This window comes from Vitis vinifera, chromosome 7 (genome assembly GCF_030704535.1).
Source record: "Vitis vinifera cultivar Pinot Noir 40024 chromosome 7, ASM3070453v1".
Taxonomy (NCBI): Eukaryota; Viridiplantae; Streptophyta; class Magnoliopsida; order Vitales; family Vitaceae; genus Vitis; species Vitis vinifera.
The window spans coordinates 630,726-650,096 of NC_081811.1; the positions used below are offsets into that span (position 1 = coordinate 630,726).

Genomic DNA, 19,371 nt, shown 5'->3' on the forward strand with positions numbered 1-19,371 from the left:
TTTTCTATTCGGCCAAAAAACAAACACTACCTAAATATTAAAAAAACAATGTGATCGGAGTACCAAAATTGTGAATCATAACTGTAGAAATTTCATATTAATCAGCCACAACAAGAGAAAATTCACCAACTCCTTATCACACACCAAAAAAAAAACACTAATTAGCAAACAATTTAAAAGAATGAAGACCCAAGTTCAAGATCCCAGGCTGATAAGGCTTTCAAGGAAGAGACTGCTTTGCTACTATGAACCAAATGCTGATCGACTCTGATTTTAAGTGAAGTGCACTTTGAAATAATAGACAATCAAAGGGGATCAGTAGATGGCAATTATACAACAATTTCCAGTTTCTAAAGTTACAGACACTACCAGTAATGCCATCAGCTGATCCTTTCTTCTTCATCTCTTTACTTTTCTGATCATAAGGAAGGGTCTATTAAGGACCAAAATTCATCAGCGGGCTTCACATATAAAAAGGAAAAGCTCGCTCCAGGAGAGAATAAAGGCATACCGGTTTGCTTAGAGCATGCATTTTCACAGTTCATTTAGTCTGATCTCCGCCGATTTGAGCCACCTTTATGGTTGTTGTATAGAGGTAGTAGTCCTCGCGACCCATGTTTTCTCCTCCCATAACACCGCCAGTAAAGTACTAATATTGCCACTAACACACAAATGGGAATGGCCCATCTGTCACAAACATGAACAAAAAAACTCAAAACAAGAAATAAAAATATATACCAGTATGAACTTCAAGATATGGTAACAAAATTCTTTTGATAGATGAAGTATGTCTTGCAGGTTTTTGTAGGAAGGAACTCATGTTCAACACAACTTGTGAGACCATTAAAAGGGTTTCTTTTTACAAATCCTAGAAACCATTAAAAGGTTTTTCAAAGGGCACACCAGCAGATTCATGAGCCCTCTGTTAACTGTCTAAATAGGCAATATGGCATAATATAGGAAGCCCTTAAAACGCCATCCTTCAGGAATAAGAAATGTCAAATATCAAATTGAGTCGAGTAGCAAAGGAAGAAATTGTTAGTTACCTGTCCAGATCAAGGATAGGGCTGTAAACAAGGGTTTCCCAAGTCGCTACAATAAAATGCCAAACTGGGTTGTAGTAAAGAGACTCTGCTGACCAAAACATCCTTGTGTATGTCTCCAAGAAGATAAAAAGAATCCATGCCCCAATTTCAAGCAAAATAAATTTTATGACAAACCGGCCCACCACCACCATGAAGAGGGAGAAGGCCACCAGCCAATTGAAGAGCCTGTGGTTATACTCCTTAATAAATAGAGATCGAGACTTCTGCATCATCTGCAGATTTATACAGGCACAAACATAGTTATAATCGAGGGAACATAACAAGGAGACAGGATATGTAAGATGAATGAAAAATTAATGGCACTTTTGGACACTACAAGAATATGAACTAGTTCAATTGGTTTAATAGAGCAATTTTTTTTATACCACTCAATGAGTCAGCACTTTTTAATCTCTTATTAAAATTTCAAGAATTGAACTTTCTGTCTTCTAGTGTCATTTAGGGGACATTTCCATTTTCTTGTGATGTCTCCCTTAAATTTTGTGTTTGGTATTCCTTTCCTTGAGATACTGATGAAACAAAATGAGTTGATTTTCTTTCCATGTAGTTTCCAAATGCTAAACAATTCAAGAAACTTGAATCAAACTACAATTCCCAACCATCAACCAGAATAAGAAAATAAAAGTAAAATCGCCTATAGAAAAGAGAAATTTGGCCAAACCTTTGTCATTCGCTGCTCATAGTTGGTCTTTGAAGGTCCAACACACTCCTTTCCGAAACTTTGGTTGCAGTGAAGGAACCCAGCATTAAATTTTGCCATGGAAGGAAGTCTAAGGACTTGAAGCTGGTCCATTTTGTCCTCGCATCTAGTATACAATGCCTCACACAGCTTCGACGATTGGTATTCATTTGCTAGAATGAAGTTTTTATATATCTACACAGAATTTCGAGCATGATGGGAATGTAGATGATTTTATCACATCATTTATTTCCAATATGGAAGGAAAATATGCATGGACAGAAAATATGAAATAGGGTCTAGCATTTGAGCCATAAGCCCTAGACAGGGCTCTTAAGCACCATTAAGGGCCTCTGCTCAATGTGCAATGCTCCCAGGCCTGCCACAGGCTGGGCCATCCTCAGGGTGGTTCACTATGAAAGGCAAAAGGCACAATGGTTGATCAGGATAAAGATATTATCTCCAAGAAAGTTCCCAACTGTTTTGAGTAAAAAGGGGGTCAGCAGACAATCATTTGATCATCCTAACATTTTATATCATACAGCAAGAGCAGAATTGACCATTTATCAAGTCATGGTGAACTTGCTTTGATCACAAGTCAGAACAATTTAAACTCTTGGGCGGGACCCATTAACTGCTAATCTTTCATCTTCTATTTCAGACACGTATACAAAGAACAAAGTGCTCATACAGGTCTTTTAATAATCAGATTCCAGATTTCCCAGTAAAAGTTGGAAGTAATTAAGGAAACTTACTGATTAGGTAACTATTGTTATAGCAACTAAATGCTGCAAGAAATTGACATTACAAACTTGTTCAATTAAGCTTCTGTGTCATTGACTTCATGAGTTTTTATCAAGTATGCAATAGTTTAAGTTAAATAATTTAATTGGAAAGAGAAGTCATAAATTCATCTTATCAAGTATTCATCCAAAAGAAAACACACCTTCTGTATTTCTTCGTCAAGTGTTGTGACTGATTTCTTAGCATGGTAACGACCAAAATGTTGCTCATCAAAAACATTCATTGCTTCACCTCGAGATCCTTCGTGGGCCTCTAGAAGATATTTCTCTGAGAGAGGTAATGCCACTTTACCCATCCTTTCACTATATAGCTTCAAACACCGTTCAAGAATACCCTTATTAAAAACCTCCACAAGAGAGCCTGTTGAAGGAATCTCCCCTTTATTCAAGGCTTCAAGTATCTGAAATATCAAATTTATAATTGAAGAGAATCGTTAGAAAGTTTATCATAAACTGAATTTGAAAGTTTATTTTCAATATTTCTTATCCTTTCCCCTTCTTTCTGTGCAGCCATTTTCTGACCACTTATTTAGTCATTAAATACCTAACTGTGACAAATTATTTGTTCAAATATAACCTCAAAAAATTCAACATGTATTATAATAAGAACAAAAAAGGAATGACACGGTAATAACCTCACAGCAAATTACTGCCACAGGACTGATTCCCATTACATGGTTCAGGCTTGTATCATTTATTTGAAAATTTGGCCCCTTAAGTAATTCATTTGTATTGATTTTTAGAGAAGGGAAATCAGTTTCCATCATCACAATCTAGAACACTGTTCATTACTTGGAAGAACCAAAGAGCTTTTTTTCTTCGTTTTTCTCCAAGCCATTGCTAATCAATGAAAAGGGAGGTGCATTTATCCAAGTTTGGGACAAACCCTATTCCAACTCAGATATAACTAGTTGGCGTACATACCAACCCCATCTAGGGTGACACGGACATGATGAACCATCTAAAAAAAATTTTCACTCTTAATTGTAATGTATTTGAATCAGAATACACAAGGATTAAAGAAAGGCACCTGCTCCATAAAAGAGACAAACTCCTTTCCATTTAGAGGTTTACCCTGCACAATCTTTGGACGTATAATGCTAGCAACAACTTCTTTCAATTGGTCCCTCTTCTGAACATATGCGGGGTCAAGTTCACCATCCTTCATATCACAAAGCCTTGTCCGCTGTAGATGAGGCTGTTTGAAGGTTGAAATTAACCAGGCTATTAGAGCATTAGAAGGATGACAACCCAACTCTCAAATCACACCCAAACGCTTATTCAAGAATTGTTAATCACGCATATCCTATTTGCCTATCAAAGAAAAAAAAAGGACAAAAAAAACGTACATGCAAGAAGAACAAAAAATCAATTAAGCTACAGAGACATCAAGGGGAGAAGAAATGATTAAGGAAAATCTATACTTGTGGTAAGCTAAAGGCTGTACTATTATCACCCATAATAGCCAAAGAGTCCCGAATCTGGTTAACCTGCTCAATGTTTTTGTCCCCTGAAGTCACAATTAGCATTCACTATCAAAACTTTGTTCTGGAAATGCAGTAAAGATACTACAAGAACATGGTTGTAAGTAGGAGAAAACTAACCATCATAATTAGGAACATGTCGCAGAGCTTCATTCACCATTTCTTGCACAGATTTCCCTTCTGTGAAACACCAACAACAATGTTAACTATGTCTGCAAAAACAGGGTTCTTTGGATGTTTGGGAAAGGTACTGATGGGTCAAACAAAAAACCATGGGGCATAAAACTGAAGCATTATTTTGGCAGGCAAGATATATGAGTGCAGAGCAACAACTCCCTCGAGGATACTGCTCTCCTAATCGCATCACATATACTGGTGTTACGTTTATAAATCATTGTTTGGACTTCCAGGCAGCCACCTAAATTCATCTTAAATGAACCATATCTCAAAAGGTATTTCTGAACTTACGTAGAAAATCACGTTGGATAAGCCACAGAAGCTTAGCAGGTTCAAAGGCAACATCTTGTCCCTGCAATATCCATTCAAAAACAAGAAAAAGATCAGCTTTATTAAAAGCATTCACTTTTAGAAAGATTTATTACAACAAACCAGAGAATATACATAAGCAAAAAAAGAAAATAAAACTGGCTTGAAGATTACCTTCACTCTATTTGCCACATAACATTTGAAGACACAATGTGAAACAAATTAGTGATGGCAATAAAAAAATGGTGCATAAAGAAGCAATATTTGAAAATAACTTGACTGGTCTACAAAATACGGTAACATAATTGAAATTTAGCAACCTTCCATAGAATTCTTCAGCAAGCTCAACAGCAAATGATAATCGAGAAATGTCGGCTTCACGAATCTGAACACCCAACCAGACAAGCATATTAATATTAATATCCAAGAACACACACACACACAAAAATTAAAAATTAAAATAAAAAGAACCCACCAAATGTGAGTCTGAGAGTGTTACCGTGGGCTTCTTGACGGTCCATAACTAAGGCAAGAGTGTATGCTGACCTCATGATTAATTAAGAAAGGAGCATGTGACTAGTTCTATGGTCTAGGTCAAGGCCAAATTGATATGAAGAAATTATTATTTGTGGGCCCTGCTTTGACCCACAATCATATTTCTGCCTATGCTGGTAACTAGAATTTTTAGAACTTCAGAAAAATATTTTATTCTTACCCTGGAGATGTTTTGTAATTTTAGGGAATACTTATAGCCCTTTAGAGTTTCTTTGCACTACAAAAAAGAATCTAGCCTTTTTTTTTCATTTTTATGATAGACAAAAAGATAGATAATCTCCTGAGGATGTTTGTGAGTTTTAGGATTCCCCTCTGCTATGTTTTTGTGTCGAGTTAAGGTTTGTTGTTTCGCTTGCCTTTTAGCACTATTTGAATACTCCGTGAGTACCTCATACCCCTTTTCCAAGCACTTTTAATATATCTACTCTTTACCTATCCAAAAAAAAAATGTTTTAGGGGATATCTTGGGTACTTTAGAGGTTTTTTTATTTTTTTCGACAGTCAAGGAACTTTCCATGGCCAGGCCTTTCGAATTCTCCATGGGGACCCAAACCTTAGGATGTTGATCACACCTACGACAACTAGCACTCGGTAATCCAGGACATTCAACCAACAACAGCAAATGAACCCAGGAAACATCTTGGCATTTGCCCTAACCAATTGGGCACCCTAACAAGTAGAGTACTAAAGGTTTCTTGGTACTACAAGTCTACAAATAAGAATTTTTCTTTTTTTTGATAAGGAAGTAATGATAATATATATATACATATAAAAGGACCTATATAGCAAGGTATGAGGTTGTATGCAAAGGGAAAACAAAAGTATAGCCTAACAAAGGGAAAATACAAAAAAGGAAATCCTTCCCTCATCTAGATCCCACTCAATCTACAAAATCGATTAAATGCATAGTTCTTTTTGCTATGTACATCCTGACCTAACATGATAAACTTTTAACAAAGGTGTTCTTGAGTGTCTAAGCCAATTGCTCTACATTTTCAAAGGCTTTTCTGTTTTTTTTCTTTCCATAAAGTCTAAAAAATATACAATTGGGTGGCTCTAGAGACCTTTTGCTTTCTTCCCACAATCAAACTGTGCCAATTTAAGAGGGCCTTCCTAACCAAAAAAAGAAGAACCCAAATTACTCTAAATAGAGAAAATAGCAAGTGTCATAACTCCTTCACTTTAAAGCAATGAAGAAGGATGAGATCAATAGATTCCACCTCACTTTCACAAACGTAACATCTAGTTACCAAAGACCATCTTTTTTTAAGTTGATCTAAAATCATAAATCTCTCTCAACAAGCCTGCCAAGCGCAAAACTCACTTTAGATGGAACCCATGAATTCTAAATAACGCATTATGGGAAAGGGATTGAGCACCCTAGCTCTAACATAGAATAAAGAGATTTCAAGGAAAATACATGATTCCTTGAACCCATCCACACCACCATGTCCTTTTCTCCCCTCTTCACAACTTTCCCTTGCAACCCAAAGATAATTTCCAACTCCCACTCATTTCGATATTTAACAAAACACATATTCCAATGTCCCTATCCACTTGCACTTTCTATACACCTACTACCCAAGCCTCCTTATCTAAAGCAACAGCTTATAGAGAGGGAAAAGATGAGTATAGGGTTTTTTTTTTTTTTTTTTCTATAAGACAAGCATAAGGGTTCCTCCCGACACTATTTATCCTTCTGAAACTTCACCCTCTCCCATTCTCCAACTAAAAAAAAAGTATTACCAAAGAAAAGCTCCCAACCTTTCCTAATAGCTTTCCAGAACCCAACCCCATACCCACCTCTCCCTATGCAAGACCTCCAACCCCCTTCCTCTTCTCCATGTTTCTCCTCAACATCCTGCTTCCAAAGCATCTCTCCTTCTAAGGCATAACTCCAACTCCACTTATCCTAAGAGCCTTATTAAGAGTGCAAAGACACCAAATGTTTTGCCCTCCTTTCCCTTTTCTCCAAAGCACCCTCTCTCCAGAGAAATCTCTTTGAATTTTCTCGAGCCTGACTATTCTAGGAAGGATGAACAAAGACATAAAGTAGATAAGCAAACTAGATAAGGTACTGTGAATCAAAGTAAGTCTCCCCCCTTTTGAAATATTCTACCATTTCCATATTGAAAGTTTATGACAAATAAGGATCAAACCCTCTTTTTTTAATGATAGACAAAAAAACAAGTATTGATAAATGCCTAACAAAACATAGGCTCACCTTATGTACACAAGAAGTATACAAAAGGCACCACCTAAAATATCTAAGCCAAGAAAAATATACAAATTACACTCATTGAAGCTTAGGGCCCACTATTCCCAGTTTAAACAATCAACAATGAAGTTCAGTAAAAAAAACCAAGACACTATTCTCAATGGAATTCTAAACTACTCCATAAGGGTTTTAATGAAGGCCTCCTTCAAATGTTGATTAGAAGCTCTCTAACAATCTTAAAAGTACAAGGTAAAAGCTTTCATAACATCTGAGCTTTGCTACAACGAATCATAATATGTTCTCTCATTTCCTCACTTGCTTTACAAAGATAGCATCTAGTTACGAATATTTACCCAATCCTCATGAGTTGATCTATTGTTAAGACGTTCTCCCATGTCACCTATCAAGCTCAAGACAATAAAGCACTCGAATAGCCTCTTCCAAAGAGCATTACTTGACCCACCCATCCAACCAAAACTTGGTTCTCCTCCTATTTCTAACCAAGATAGATGCTCTAAGGTTGAATTCATCCACTCCAAACTCCTTCCTCACCTTTTTTATACATCACCTACTATCCAAATATCTAGACTTTGCTCAAATAATCTTTCTCCATAAATTTTCATGCTCAAGAGCATATCTTCACAACCACTTGTTGAGCAAAGCTCTCTTTAGAATGTCCAATTTTCTAATTCTTAACCCTCCCTCCTTTTGTCCAAGCACACGATAGACCAATTCATAAAATACAGCCTTCGTCCCTCTACAAGATCCTCAAGAAATCCCTCTAGATCTTTTCTAATCTAAGTTTCACCTTCCTGGGGATGACAGATAAGGACATGAAATAAATTGGAAGACGTTGAAGAGTCCTTTTAATGTAGTCATTCTCCCTTCTTTAGACATATTTTTTTTCCAAAAGGCCAATCTTCTTTTAAAGCATTCATCAACTAAGTTCCATGCTCTATGTGACTTGTAAAAAGCTCCCAAAGGAAGGCCTACATAACTAGCAAGAAAGCTTCCAACTCTCAACCGAATAAGAAAGCCAATCTCTCCATCCCACAACACCTTGCCCACTAAGATCATTTCACTCTTCTAGAAATTGGCTTTCAAACTAGAGATAAACTCAAAGCAAATCAACACTCACCTCAACTATCTCAATTGCTCATCACTAGCCTCAGAAATCAACAAATTACCATCCAATGCCTGTTGTATACAGCTCGTGTACTTTGGTGCACCTTTTTTAGTGCTTTTTATAAATTTCTTTTCATTTGCCTATTAAAAAAAAAGAATAGTTTGAAGTTGGATTCCTTCTGTTTCTAAAGGCGTACTCAAGGCATTATGAAAATGTGTAGGAGACATTCATTTGAGCATCTTTCCCCTATTTCTGATCTCATCTTCTTCAATTTTCATTTCTTCTTCTTGTCATACATTCTCCTTTTCATTTCGAACTTCAAAATTCTTTTTTATTTACCTACCACTCCATCCCCATCATCAAAAAATCACAAGAGGTATCAACCAGGCTAGGACATTGAGCATTAAACACATGTATGTCTGTGTCCCATTGATCATAAAATAGTCTCCACTTTACCAAGTTTTGTCTGCAACAGTTGAGTTAGGATTCCTATTTTAGTCAGTAACTTGTCCCCCCTACTATTCTCAAAGCATTGTTGAGATATTGGTTTCAGACTAAAACCATTTCTCCATCTTTCATGAGTAACATAGAGCAAAAAACATTTTTCCCTAAGGTTGTAACTTTTTTTATAGGAGCATTAAGGTTGTGCATTGGAAAGGAAAATGTTCACTACTATTCCTAATAGAAGTACTTCCATTGCTTCAAAAATTATGTAAAAAGGAGGACTTAGAGTGGGACTATATTGATGATGGGTTAGTTAAAGCCCTCTCTCTTCAAAGAAAAGAGGGAGTTGAAACCAAAACTGTAATCCAATGAAGGCCTGAAGTAGCTTAAAGATGGTGGATGATGAGAATGGACTTTTTATTAGTACCAGTACCAAGGAGAATGAACGAAAATTTAATCAACAGGAGATAAAGAAAACAAAGAACCAACTGCCCAGTAGAGATGAACAAAAGAAGGAAGAAACCTCCTGAAAATGGGAACTGAAAATATATAATGCCACTCAAAGACTTTGGAGCGCTTTTTAGCTAGGCACAGTTAATATAGTTTTTGCTTGCAAAGAATGAAAATATGTAATCCACTTGCATGGAGGTTTGAATTTGATTATGACACATTTGATAATGTATGATGAATGAGATATTATTTTAGGTTTCAGGGCCCGAGTGCAACCTGAAATGCAAGCATGTTTTATCCTATAGTTTGCCCTAAAGCCATAATTTGATACTTTACACTGCTATCTTAATTTCTGCATTAAAATTCTAAAATTCCTGGTTCTTAGGAATCTATGATAATGATGTTCCGCAGTAAGAGCAATCGAATGTGAGAAAGCGTGTGCATACCCATATGTGTGTGTGAGAGAGAGAGAGAGAGAAAGAAGTTACAGGAAGAATAACAAACCGTCTCAGGCAGGTTATAAATAAGCACAGAACTCAAAATGGTCGCTAGAGCAAAAATACTGCAAAAAGTGAAATTGGAAAGGCAGGTTATACAAAAAGATTTACAACCACTGCATGCATATTGAAGATGACTTCATGACTGGAAGATTACCGGTCATCATATACATTTGACTTGCCAATACTTTCAAATCCCTCTGTATCTAAGTAAAGCACAGAACTCTTTACTCCATCAATATCCATTTCTATAGGGGTTCCCCACACCCATATCCCTGTAAGAAAAAAAGAACACATTATAAACATTATCAAAATCAACAGCCACATCAAAAAAAAAAAAAAAAATCAACAGTTGCACACATCCACAATATCTTAACCCTGCTTCTACCTTTTGTTTTGGTGTCACGCATGTGCCCCACGCCAAATCCTGCAAAAGAATATTAAAGTTCAGTTAGAAAATCACTGAGGCCAACCAAGTTATGTTGAAACATTCACAATCACCCATTCCATGAAAGAAGAAGAAGAGAAAACCGAACGGGAAAAGAGTCTTGACAGTAGTAAATGCTGCACCTTCATAACAAGAAAGGGAGAGAAGTTGATTGAGCAAAAAAGATTTTCCAGAGCGGTATGGACCAATTACCTGAAGACAACAATCAACATTGAATCAAAAACAGAGAAAAAAAGAAAAACAAATATCTAAAGACAAATTATTCACAAAGTATCCCCAACTAGGAACCAAAACTAAGGTTTTTATGTGCATAGCATTAAACAAAGATGGACAAATGGTAGTCATGCACACTAGACAAATTGATATTTCATATCCTAAAGCATAAACAAGGTTGGAAAAAATGACAATGCTTGGGAGCAAGTTTATTTTATTATAATTGGTAATTAGACTATATCAAATTTCCAGTATGTCTAACTTAATTTCTGTTGATTCAAATTTTTAAGACTCCAAAACATTTCACTAAGCAGGAATTTCAAGCACGTAGTTTAAGGAACGATTATGAAATTTCCATAATGTACACTTGAGTGGACATTCACGATAAAGATGGAGATTGTTTAGAGTGGTTGAAGTATTTAGGCCTTTTGTCTTTGTTTCTCTATCTTGCCTTTTGGTGTGCTCTACATGCTCCCTGTGTGGTATGCAGTATCCTCTTTTTTGCTAGGTGCCTCCCATTTTATTTCTTTTGCCTATCAAAATAATAAATAAATAAAGATGGAGCTAAACACTATCTAGATATCCTGTCATCCCCTGTCCATTGTAATCCATCTATACTATTTTCTGCCACAATTTCTTAATTTATTATTATTTTTATTTTTTTAATAGGCAAACTTCAGTCACAATTTCTTATTTAATGATTCAACATACCTAAACCTTCAATTTTTTATTAGACGTAAAAGCAGACACTTCAGTCACTGGCTCTCAAGCAGTTTAGGATTCTTCTTAACACACAAATGAGTGGAGGTAGAATTAGACACCACAAACTAATCATTTAACATAATCTCCATCTTCCTTCCTGATGTCTATGTATAATAAAGCAACTGGAAAATAGTTTTCAACAATTTTGCACCCTTTATGGACTAATATCAAGAAGAACTTGACCTTTGATGCATAATGGATAAGCTTATTAGATTTATGTTTCCTCATAATTCCTTTGTTTTTACATTCATTTCTTTTCCTCATTCTTTTTTTTTTTTTTTTTTGATAAGTAAATGAATTTCATTAAAAAAGGGGAGAGGCGCTAAAATAGCGACTCTAAGTATACAAAACCTATACACCCGCCATCAAAGGCCAAAAGACAAAAATTCGATTGCCACAAGCCTACTTAGAACCCAACCAATCAATAAAATTAGCTATAGTTAGAGGGCAATCGTCTATGAACAACTTAGCCTCAGCCCATAAAGTAAGAATAAAAGATTGTTTCAATCTCTGAATTGACACCGATTCATCCTTGAAAGCCAATCGATTCCTCTCCTTCCAAACCGTCCAAAAAATATGAAGAGGAGCAGCTCTCCACACCTTCTTGCGATTTTTGCCCATGAAAAAACCATTCCAACTTAGAAGGGTCTCTCTAACTGAAAAGGGCAAAACCCAAGACACCCCAAATAAAGCAAAGAGAAGATCCCATAACGCCCTTGTCCTGGAACAATGAAGCGGAAAGTGGTTTATGGTCTCCTCTTTCTCAAGACACATAAAACATCTATTCGTCAAGGCCCATCCTCTTTTCTGGACTAGATCCAATGTTAAGGCTTTGCCCCACGTGGCCTCCCATGCGAAGAAACTAATCTTGGGCTGCACATTCGCATTCCAAATAAAGCTTGAAGGAAACAAAGATGAACCACCCGCTTCAAGAGCTATGTATAGAGACTTGATCGAGAATTTACCGCTCTTGGTTTCAGTCCAGGATACCGTATCCTCCACATCCTCAATAACTCTTTTACTCTGAATCCTCTCCATAAATCTTTCCGCCTCCTCAACCTCCCAGTCATTGAATGCTCTTAAAAAACAGGGGTTCCAACCCCCCCATCCCCCCTCAGCCAAGGGATCCCATATATCTGCCACCCACGCTTCCTTCTCAACCGTCAAAGCAAAAAGAGAGGGGAAGGTCATACACAGAGGAGACTCCCCACACCATCTATCCCTCCAGAAGCTCACCCTTCTCCCATTACCAACTATGAAAGCCATCCTATCACTCACCAACTTCCAATCCGCCCTAATTCCTTTCCACAAACCCAAACCATGAGCCTCTCTCACTTCCCACGAGCACCATCCCCCTCTGGCTTCTCCATACTTCCCTCTAATCACTTGATTCCACAAAGCCTCTCTCTCATTTGCGAAACGCCAATTCCACTTAGCAAGGAGAGTCTTGTTAAGGAGGGAAAGGCTTTTGACCCCCAAGCCTCCTTTCGCCTTGCTTAAACACACCAACTCCCATCTTACTAAGTGAGGCTTATGTTCCAAATTGCCCCCACCCCATAGGAAATCCCTTTGGATTTTCTCTAATCTCCGTCTAACTGTGCTTGGACAAGTATTGTCTCTTCCACATAGTTAACCTTCTTCGAAAGCGCTCTTCCACACCATCCCAAACTGTGACTGACTTAAAAGGAGCACCAAGGGGCATCCCCAAATAGGTGGTTGGAAGACTACCTAGACTACAACCAAACTCCTCAACAAGATCATCCATACTCTCCACCCTCCCTACTGGAATTAATTCACTTTTTTCCAAGTTTATCCTCAATCCTGAAGCAGCCTCAAACCACATTCTTTATATTCCTCATGTTCTTCCTCTACTCTTTTTTCATGATGCATGTTGAAGTTTCATGCATATTTGGACAATGAAATAATCAACTGTCATGCTAAGCAACTAAACATGTTTTTTAGAAGACTTAAGCATTGCCATTAGGCTTTACCCGAACTCTTCATGCCTAATGCTAGAAAGTTCCTAAAGGTCTGACCAGTTGAATGGTTTTTCGACTTACATTATTACACAAAGTGTTGAATCAACAAGCTGCACCAAAAAAAAAATGTTTAATTCTAATCCCAAGTCTTCTACTAAAACTTTTCTGAAATGCTACTTTCTTCTTAAGCATGTATTCTTGTTTTTCTTCCTTTTTCATATTTTCTGGTTTTTTAATGAAGTGAGAAATCTACGATACTTTAAGGCTTGCACTTTTACTGCAACAGGACAAAAAGTTGGACCTCCATAACTTCCTTCTAAAAACTGAGCTTAAGACAAGCCAATTGAAATGTGTCATAGAAGTAATTGTCGTGGTAGTGGAAATTATAATGCCTATTTGTTGTGCAGCAGAAGCTTAGACACCAGGTCTTGCGTAATAACTATAAGGATAAAACAATTCACACAAAGAAACACAAGTTTTACTGAGGTTTAGCCAACGATGATTACATCCACAGAAAAGACAAATCTACCCACCATAATATTTCAAAGGAAAGAAAATAATAAAAATACATAATGCAACTCCAAAACAATCTCATGTTTCATTGCTCTTAGTAACTAAATCTTGAACTTCAAGCCCTAAAACAATCCCATGTTTCCTGCTCAACCAACTCATACTTTGTATAGTATCTACAAGTCAATATCCATCTCATAACTTTTCTTCTCACAACCTCATAATATTTACAAAGATATTCTTAATATTGCTTATTCAACAAGGAAATTTATTTCCATAAGGAAACATCAATAAAGGAAAAATAACCTATACGGCATTCCATATCAGAAGGAATTCTCACTAATGTAACTATTGAACTAAATTTGGAACTTGAAACACTAACCAACAATAATTTTAATCTTGACTAGGTAATTCGGTTGACTATGATACCCAGACTCACTAACTTCGCATAGCACACCTATGTCAACACGATATGCCATTGGTGTGAGTATAAGCTCCTTGTCGAAAACTCCTGTTTTGCTTCAAATATTATTATTTGATTTTATTTAATTTCCTTTTGGGTAATGACATAGATCTCCCTCAATTTAGGCCCAATAAGAATTTTTTTTATAAAACTTAAGGTAGATGACAAATCAATAGAAAAGGCCCTTTTGGCAATGTATTTAAAACAATTCCTACAGTTTTTTTAGAGCAGTTCTTAAAACCAAATTTCAAATGTTTTCATAAACAAAATTTTATTTGGTAATTTAAATATGAAAAAATGGTTTTCTGGATTTACCATCCGCTAAAAGTACTATGTAATTATGTGTAATAAAAAAATCAAAATTTTCTCCATATTTTAAATTGTTTCTCAGAATATTATATAAAAATACCAGAAGACACCTTAAATTGTTCAAAAAACAACCTGCTTTTCAAACAAATTATCAAAAAACTGTTTTCAATCAAAAATTTTCTAAATGTGTTTTTTTTTTTTTTTTTTGTTAAAAAATTGTAAAGAACATAAAACTATTTTCAAGAATAGTTCCCAAATAGGTCCTTAGAGTTTTGAAGAAAGATGGCACATTAGAAGATTTGAGGTTTTGAAGATGAAAATGAGGAAGATAACAATGAAATTAGTGCATAATTAAGTTTGAAATGGGATTATTAAATTAGATTAGGATATTTGAAATTCATTTAAAATTAATTAAAATTTAATTTTGCTAAATCAATATTAATTTCTTGTTTATTTGAAACTAATTTAAATGAAGGGTTACTTGGGCATTTTTTTAAAACTTTTAGATTGCGCCAATTGCTAACACCACAATGGCGCATTATGGTGGATGAAGGTCATGTTGTTTGACTAAAATCATGCAGTCGTAACATTTCAAAGTGGAGGAGAGCCTAGAGTAACTAGGCATAATATCAAGGGAAGTCCGTCTAATTTACCCTTCCTTTTTTAGATTTCGACTTTGATAATAGATGGTTGCATTTAAGAAAGAGAGTTTGCCGGAAAATAAATTGTTATTGAAAAGATTTTTCTTTCAATCGATTTCTAATTGATTCTTTTTTTTTCTTTTTTTTTGTAATTCCTTTTATTATGTGGTACCAAGTGCCCATAACCATTGTTGAGATCCTTTCTTGGTGAGTCCCCATATGCTAAAATTTGGGAGTATGAAGGATCAAATACCTACACACATACCCATGCCTAACACCAGCACACATTCAACATAGTCAGTTGGATTCTCAGAATCCACATTTCTATAGCAACAATTTGACTACTCTTAATAATAGATAGGAAAACAAGGGATGATCAAATCATTCTGTCAGCAGATGTACAAAGGACTTATATGAACTAGTTCCTTTTGCTTATTTGTCAAAAAGACTCAACCACATGTCTAGATTATAGAGAGATCCAAGCAACTGAATGCAAAGTTGTTTTAAAAAACATTCAAACATATATTTTAATCATGGTTAAGCAGCAAACATTTTGCAACAAATAACTTCTCAAGAAACAAGTGTCTAAAAATTCGAGCTTACAGCAACAGCTGCAATCGGAGTTGTTATTCTCTCAATTGCCTCCAAGCCCTCCCTTGCAAGACGAAGTTTTGTGTGACCAGGATCAGGTTCCACAATAGGAAACCTATAAGTAGAAAAAACAACCACAAGCATAAAATAGCCACAATAAGCTTCTAAGAACATCTGATATTAGATGTGAAAACAAGAGTATAATGAGCAGAAAACAGAAAAAAAAGGTAGATAATTGATACACGACATGCATCATAATGGACATGATTCAAAAGTGCCCATGAGAAACATTAGTTCTAAGAAGTATAAGCAAAATTAAGATGAGAGAGAGCATGTTAAAGGAAAAAGGACAAGAAAAGTAAAGGGAAATTGGCAAGATATAACCTAAAAAGGTTTTGTAGATCCCAAGAAGGATAAAAAGGTAAAGTATGCACTTCTAGTATCAGATTCAAAATGATGAAATGACTTATGAGGATGGACATACCCATGCCCAATGTATGAGACTAAATAAAGAAAACTGATTGCTTCCTATGATTCTGCTACAAGCTATAACTGTTAGACATACATACAAATGGAAGGACTCCTAAATGAGAGTGTGAAGATCCCACCCACTACAAATGTCAATCATCATCACTTCTGTTCAGGTATCTCAAAATCACATCCTTCAATTTTCAATTAGAACATATACCAAATGCTTATGTGCCACCTCCTTCCCCAACCATAACCTCCCAACACCAACACCCCCTTCCCTACTTCTTCCCTCCACCCCCATCTGATAACTGTAAGAAGAGAGGTGAGAAACCGATGCTCTATTCCCAAAACCTGAACAAAGCTTCTCTTTATGTTTATTTATATGATTCAAGAATGCATGGGAAGAGTCTCGAAGATAGTTAAAATTGGTTCTAACAACCTAATTGAATCTAACCTTTCTACAACTAATCTAACAGCCTAACTGAGCTAGTCATCATCTTACACCACCAAACTCAATTGTTGGATATTCTCCAAGTATGGTTCCCATCTCAACAAATATTACGAATATTCATTTATTAGAAGCATGCATATGCAACAAAGAGACAACTAGTTACAGGTTGTTTAGGAATGTAGTAGTGAAGTCTCCCCCAACTGATTGCACAATTTTACATAATCACCCATCAAACTGCAAAATTATTAGGAATATTTTAGGGAAAAAAAGTAGTGGCAAAATTATTACAGTAAATAACCAGAAAAATAAGGAGGCCAGTTCACTTTCTCCAGTAGTATAGATATGTGCCATAGAGTGTAGCACATTCCATGAATCAGAGCTTTATTTTAACAATATCAACAAGACATTCTATGTTGAGAACCCATGATGGAACTCTTGAGAAGTTGCATGGAATTTAGTGTGGAACAGAGTCCCTATCTGCAGAAGAATATGAGCATAGTTGGGTGATTCAATAAGAGGGAGCACCTTCAACATTAAACATGAATTGGAAGTTTCATTCAAACATCAGCACACAAGCTGGAATGTGCTTGAGCACATCAAATGGCACTATTCCGCCTAAAAACAACATAAATATTACTAGCTATCCTTGGTCCTCTAATTTCTTGTCCTCACTAAGAAATACCATCTTTCAACTTTGAATTAGGACATTTATTCTTACTTTACTTTGACCATGTCTTCTTGCTTGTCCTAACCGAAGATCTCCCTCCACATATATTGAATTTGAAACTGTCTACATAATCCATGCCGAAAAAGCATTTACTAGCCGTCAGCCATAATAAACAATTAACCATCATTCTACTTAATGTTGAACAAAACTCAGAATTTTGCTACTAAAAACAATTGTCTGTATGCATCAAATGGGAAACGGCCATTGATACAGAGTAATTAACCGTGTTTGGATTAGATTCTGAAATCATAATTTCGTTTAAAAGGTCATTGATACAGAGTAATTAACCATGTTTGGATTAGATTATGGAATCATAATTTACAATGTAAATCTTTCCTCCAAAAGCAGAATAGTAAACTCTACACATTATACAAAGATGAAAATCTATAACAAGCACCCAAAACAGAAACAGAAACTAAATTGAAACACACAATGTATCACCAAATCAACAAAAACACGAAAACCCCACATAAAAGTTTCTACTTTACACAACAATCAAACGTAAAATTCATTATAAAACCAGACAAACTCATCAACCAAGACTCAAATTCAAACAAATAGCAACAACCAAGAGCCACTCACGCTTGACGAAAATTCTCAATCGAAGAAGACCCAGATGCGAAAAGGCAAAGAAAGATCCAGAACGCCAAGACCCAATACGAAATCTCCATCACTGATCGAATGCAGAGAGCGCTATCTACCAAATGCGACGCAGTCAAAGGCGGGAGTATGAAACTGTGCGGACCAAGAGACGATGTGGGGGCAGAGGAGAAGAGAAGGGAGAGGGGTCGGAGACATAGAAGAGAAGAATGGGATCTCAAGAAGCCATGGAGGCTGGTGTAAGTTAAGAATCGTGGAACAACCACCTTTCCGGGGCGGTTTCGTTGGTGGAGAAGAAACCCGAGCTTTGCAATGAAAAGTACCAGATTCCTGCCCTAGAGCGAGAGAGAGCCAGCGTCTTAGAAAGAGAAACGGTCAGGAGACTGCCGTGAGCTCCGAGATTTGAAACAGGGGGCATTATTGTAATCATGAGGGGTATTTTTTGTAAATTCAGGTAAGGGCTTGGACTTTAATTTATGACGTGGCAGCTATTTATTGGTCTGACTGAGTTGGAAAATGGAAGGCCCCTGTCTGGCCTTGCCAGAATATGAGAATAGAATTCAAGCGATCATTATTTTCCGATTCATCCAATTTTAATTAGGAAAAATAAATAAATAAAAAACACTTCTCTTTTTCGGTTTTTTCCTCCCATTTATAGCAGTAGCAAGTAACTTAGTCACTTAATACTCAAAACTTAGTATCATCTTCATTTTTTCCGTTCTTGTCATACTTTTTTATTAATATTTTTGCTTGATTACTCTTATTTTTATCCATTTTTTCAACATCTTGTGTAATTTTTTTTAATAAATGGCAAAAGTCACTTTGTTTTCATAGGTGATGATTCTATTTTACCCGATGAATTTGAGTCATTTATCTTATACCAATATTGTATTTATTTTTAATTTTTTAAGTACTAAAACAATTATATGTTTTTTCCGAGACTTATTTAATAGTTGCCAAGTTAAATTCAAATAAAGGTTAATTTTCGAGTTTTCATTGTTTGATTTTTATAAATTTTATATCCTAAAAATGTCTACAAATGGAAAGACAAACTATAGTTAAAATATTATTTTCTAATATTCAAACATTAAATAATAATCTTTTTTAAAATTAATGTAATTTTTTTGTATGATATTTTATAAAATATTAAAAACTACAATTTAGCACGTGCTTTTTAACGAGCACAAATAAATATAGGGTTTTAGAACCTTAATTAGATTTATTTTTTAGAAATTAAAGGTCATTTCTTAAGTTAAATGAGAGTTTTTAAACCCGTATAATTCATTTTATTAAAAAAGTAAAAAATTATAGACTTTCTTTTTTAAAAAAAAAAAAAAGTTTGGACAAGGCCCAATGCT

At 35.7% G+C, this 19,371-nt stretch overlaps 1 protein-coding gene across 1 annotated transcript; it reads right to left on the bottom strand.

Moving 5' to 3' along the window:
- Positions 1-68: 68 nt before the first annotated feature.
- Positions 69-18,561, bottom strand: LOC100257954 (uncharacterized). Its single transcript, XM_059737788.1, has 15 exons — positions 17,996-18,561; positions 15,777-15,879; positions 10,419-10,488; positions 10,237-10,275; positions 10,006-10,123; positions 9,856-9,913; positions 4,847-4,943; positions 4,541-4,654; positions 4,193-4,252; positions 4,013-4,098; positions 3,619-3,786; positions 2,732-2,989; positions 1,768-1,980; positions 1,047-1,318; positions 69-687 (listed from the first exon to the last, which is right to left on the bottom strand). The coding sequence occupies exons 1-15, from the start codon at positions 18,082-18,084 to the stop codon at positions 546-548; spliced, it is 1,887 nt and encodes a 628-aa protein (XP_059593771.1). The 5' UTR covers positions 18,085-18,561; the 3' UTR covers positions 69-545.
- Positions 18,562-19,371: the final 810 nt, after the last annotated feature.

Coding starts and splice junctions, on each gene's coding strand:
- LOC100257954 (XM_059737788.1), bottom strand. CDS start 18,084: ATGGAGATTTCGTATTGGGTCTTGGCGTTCTGGATCTTTCTTTGCCTT. Junction 1,319..1,767: donor ATGAGCAGCGAATGACAAAG/GTTTGGCCAAAT, acceptor ATAAATCTGCAG/ATGATGCAGAAGTCTCGATC. Junction 688..1,046: donor CCTATCCTTGATCTGGACAG/GTAACTAACAAT, acceptor TGTTTGTGACAG/ATGGGCCATTCCCATTTGTG.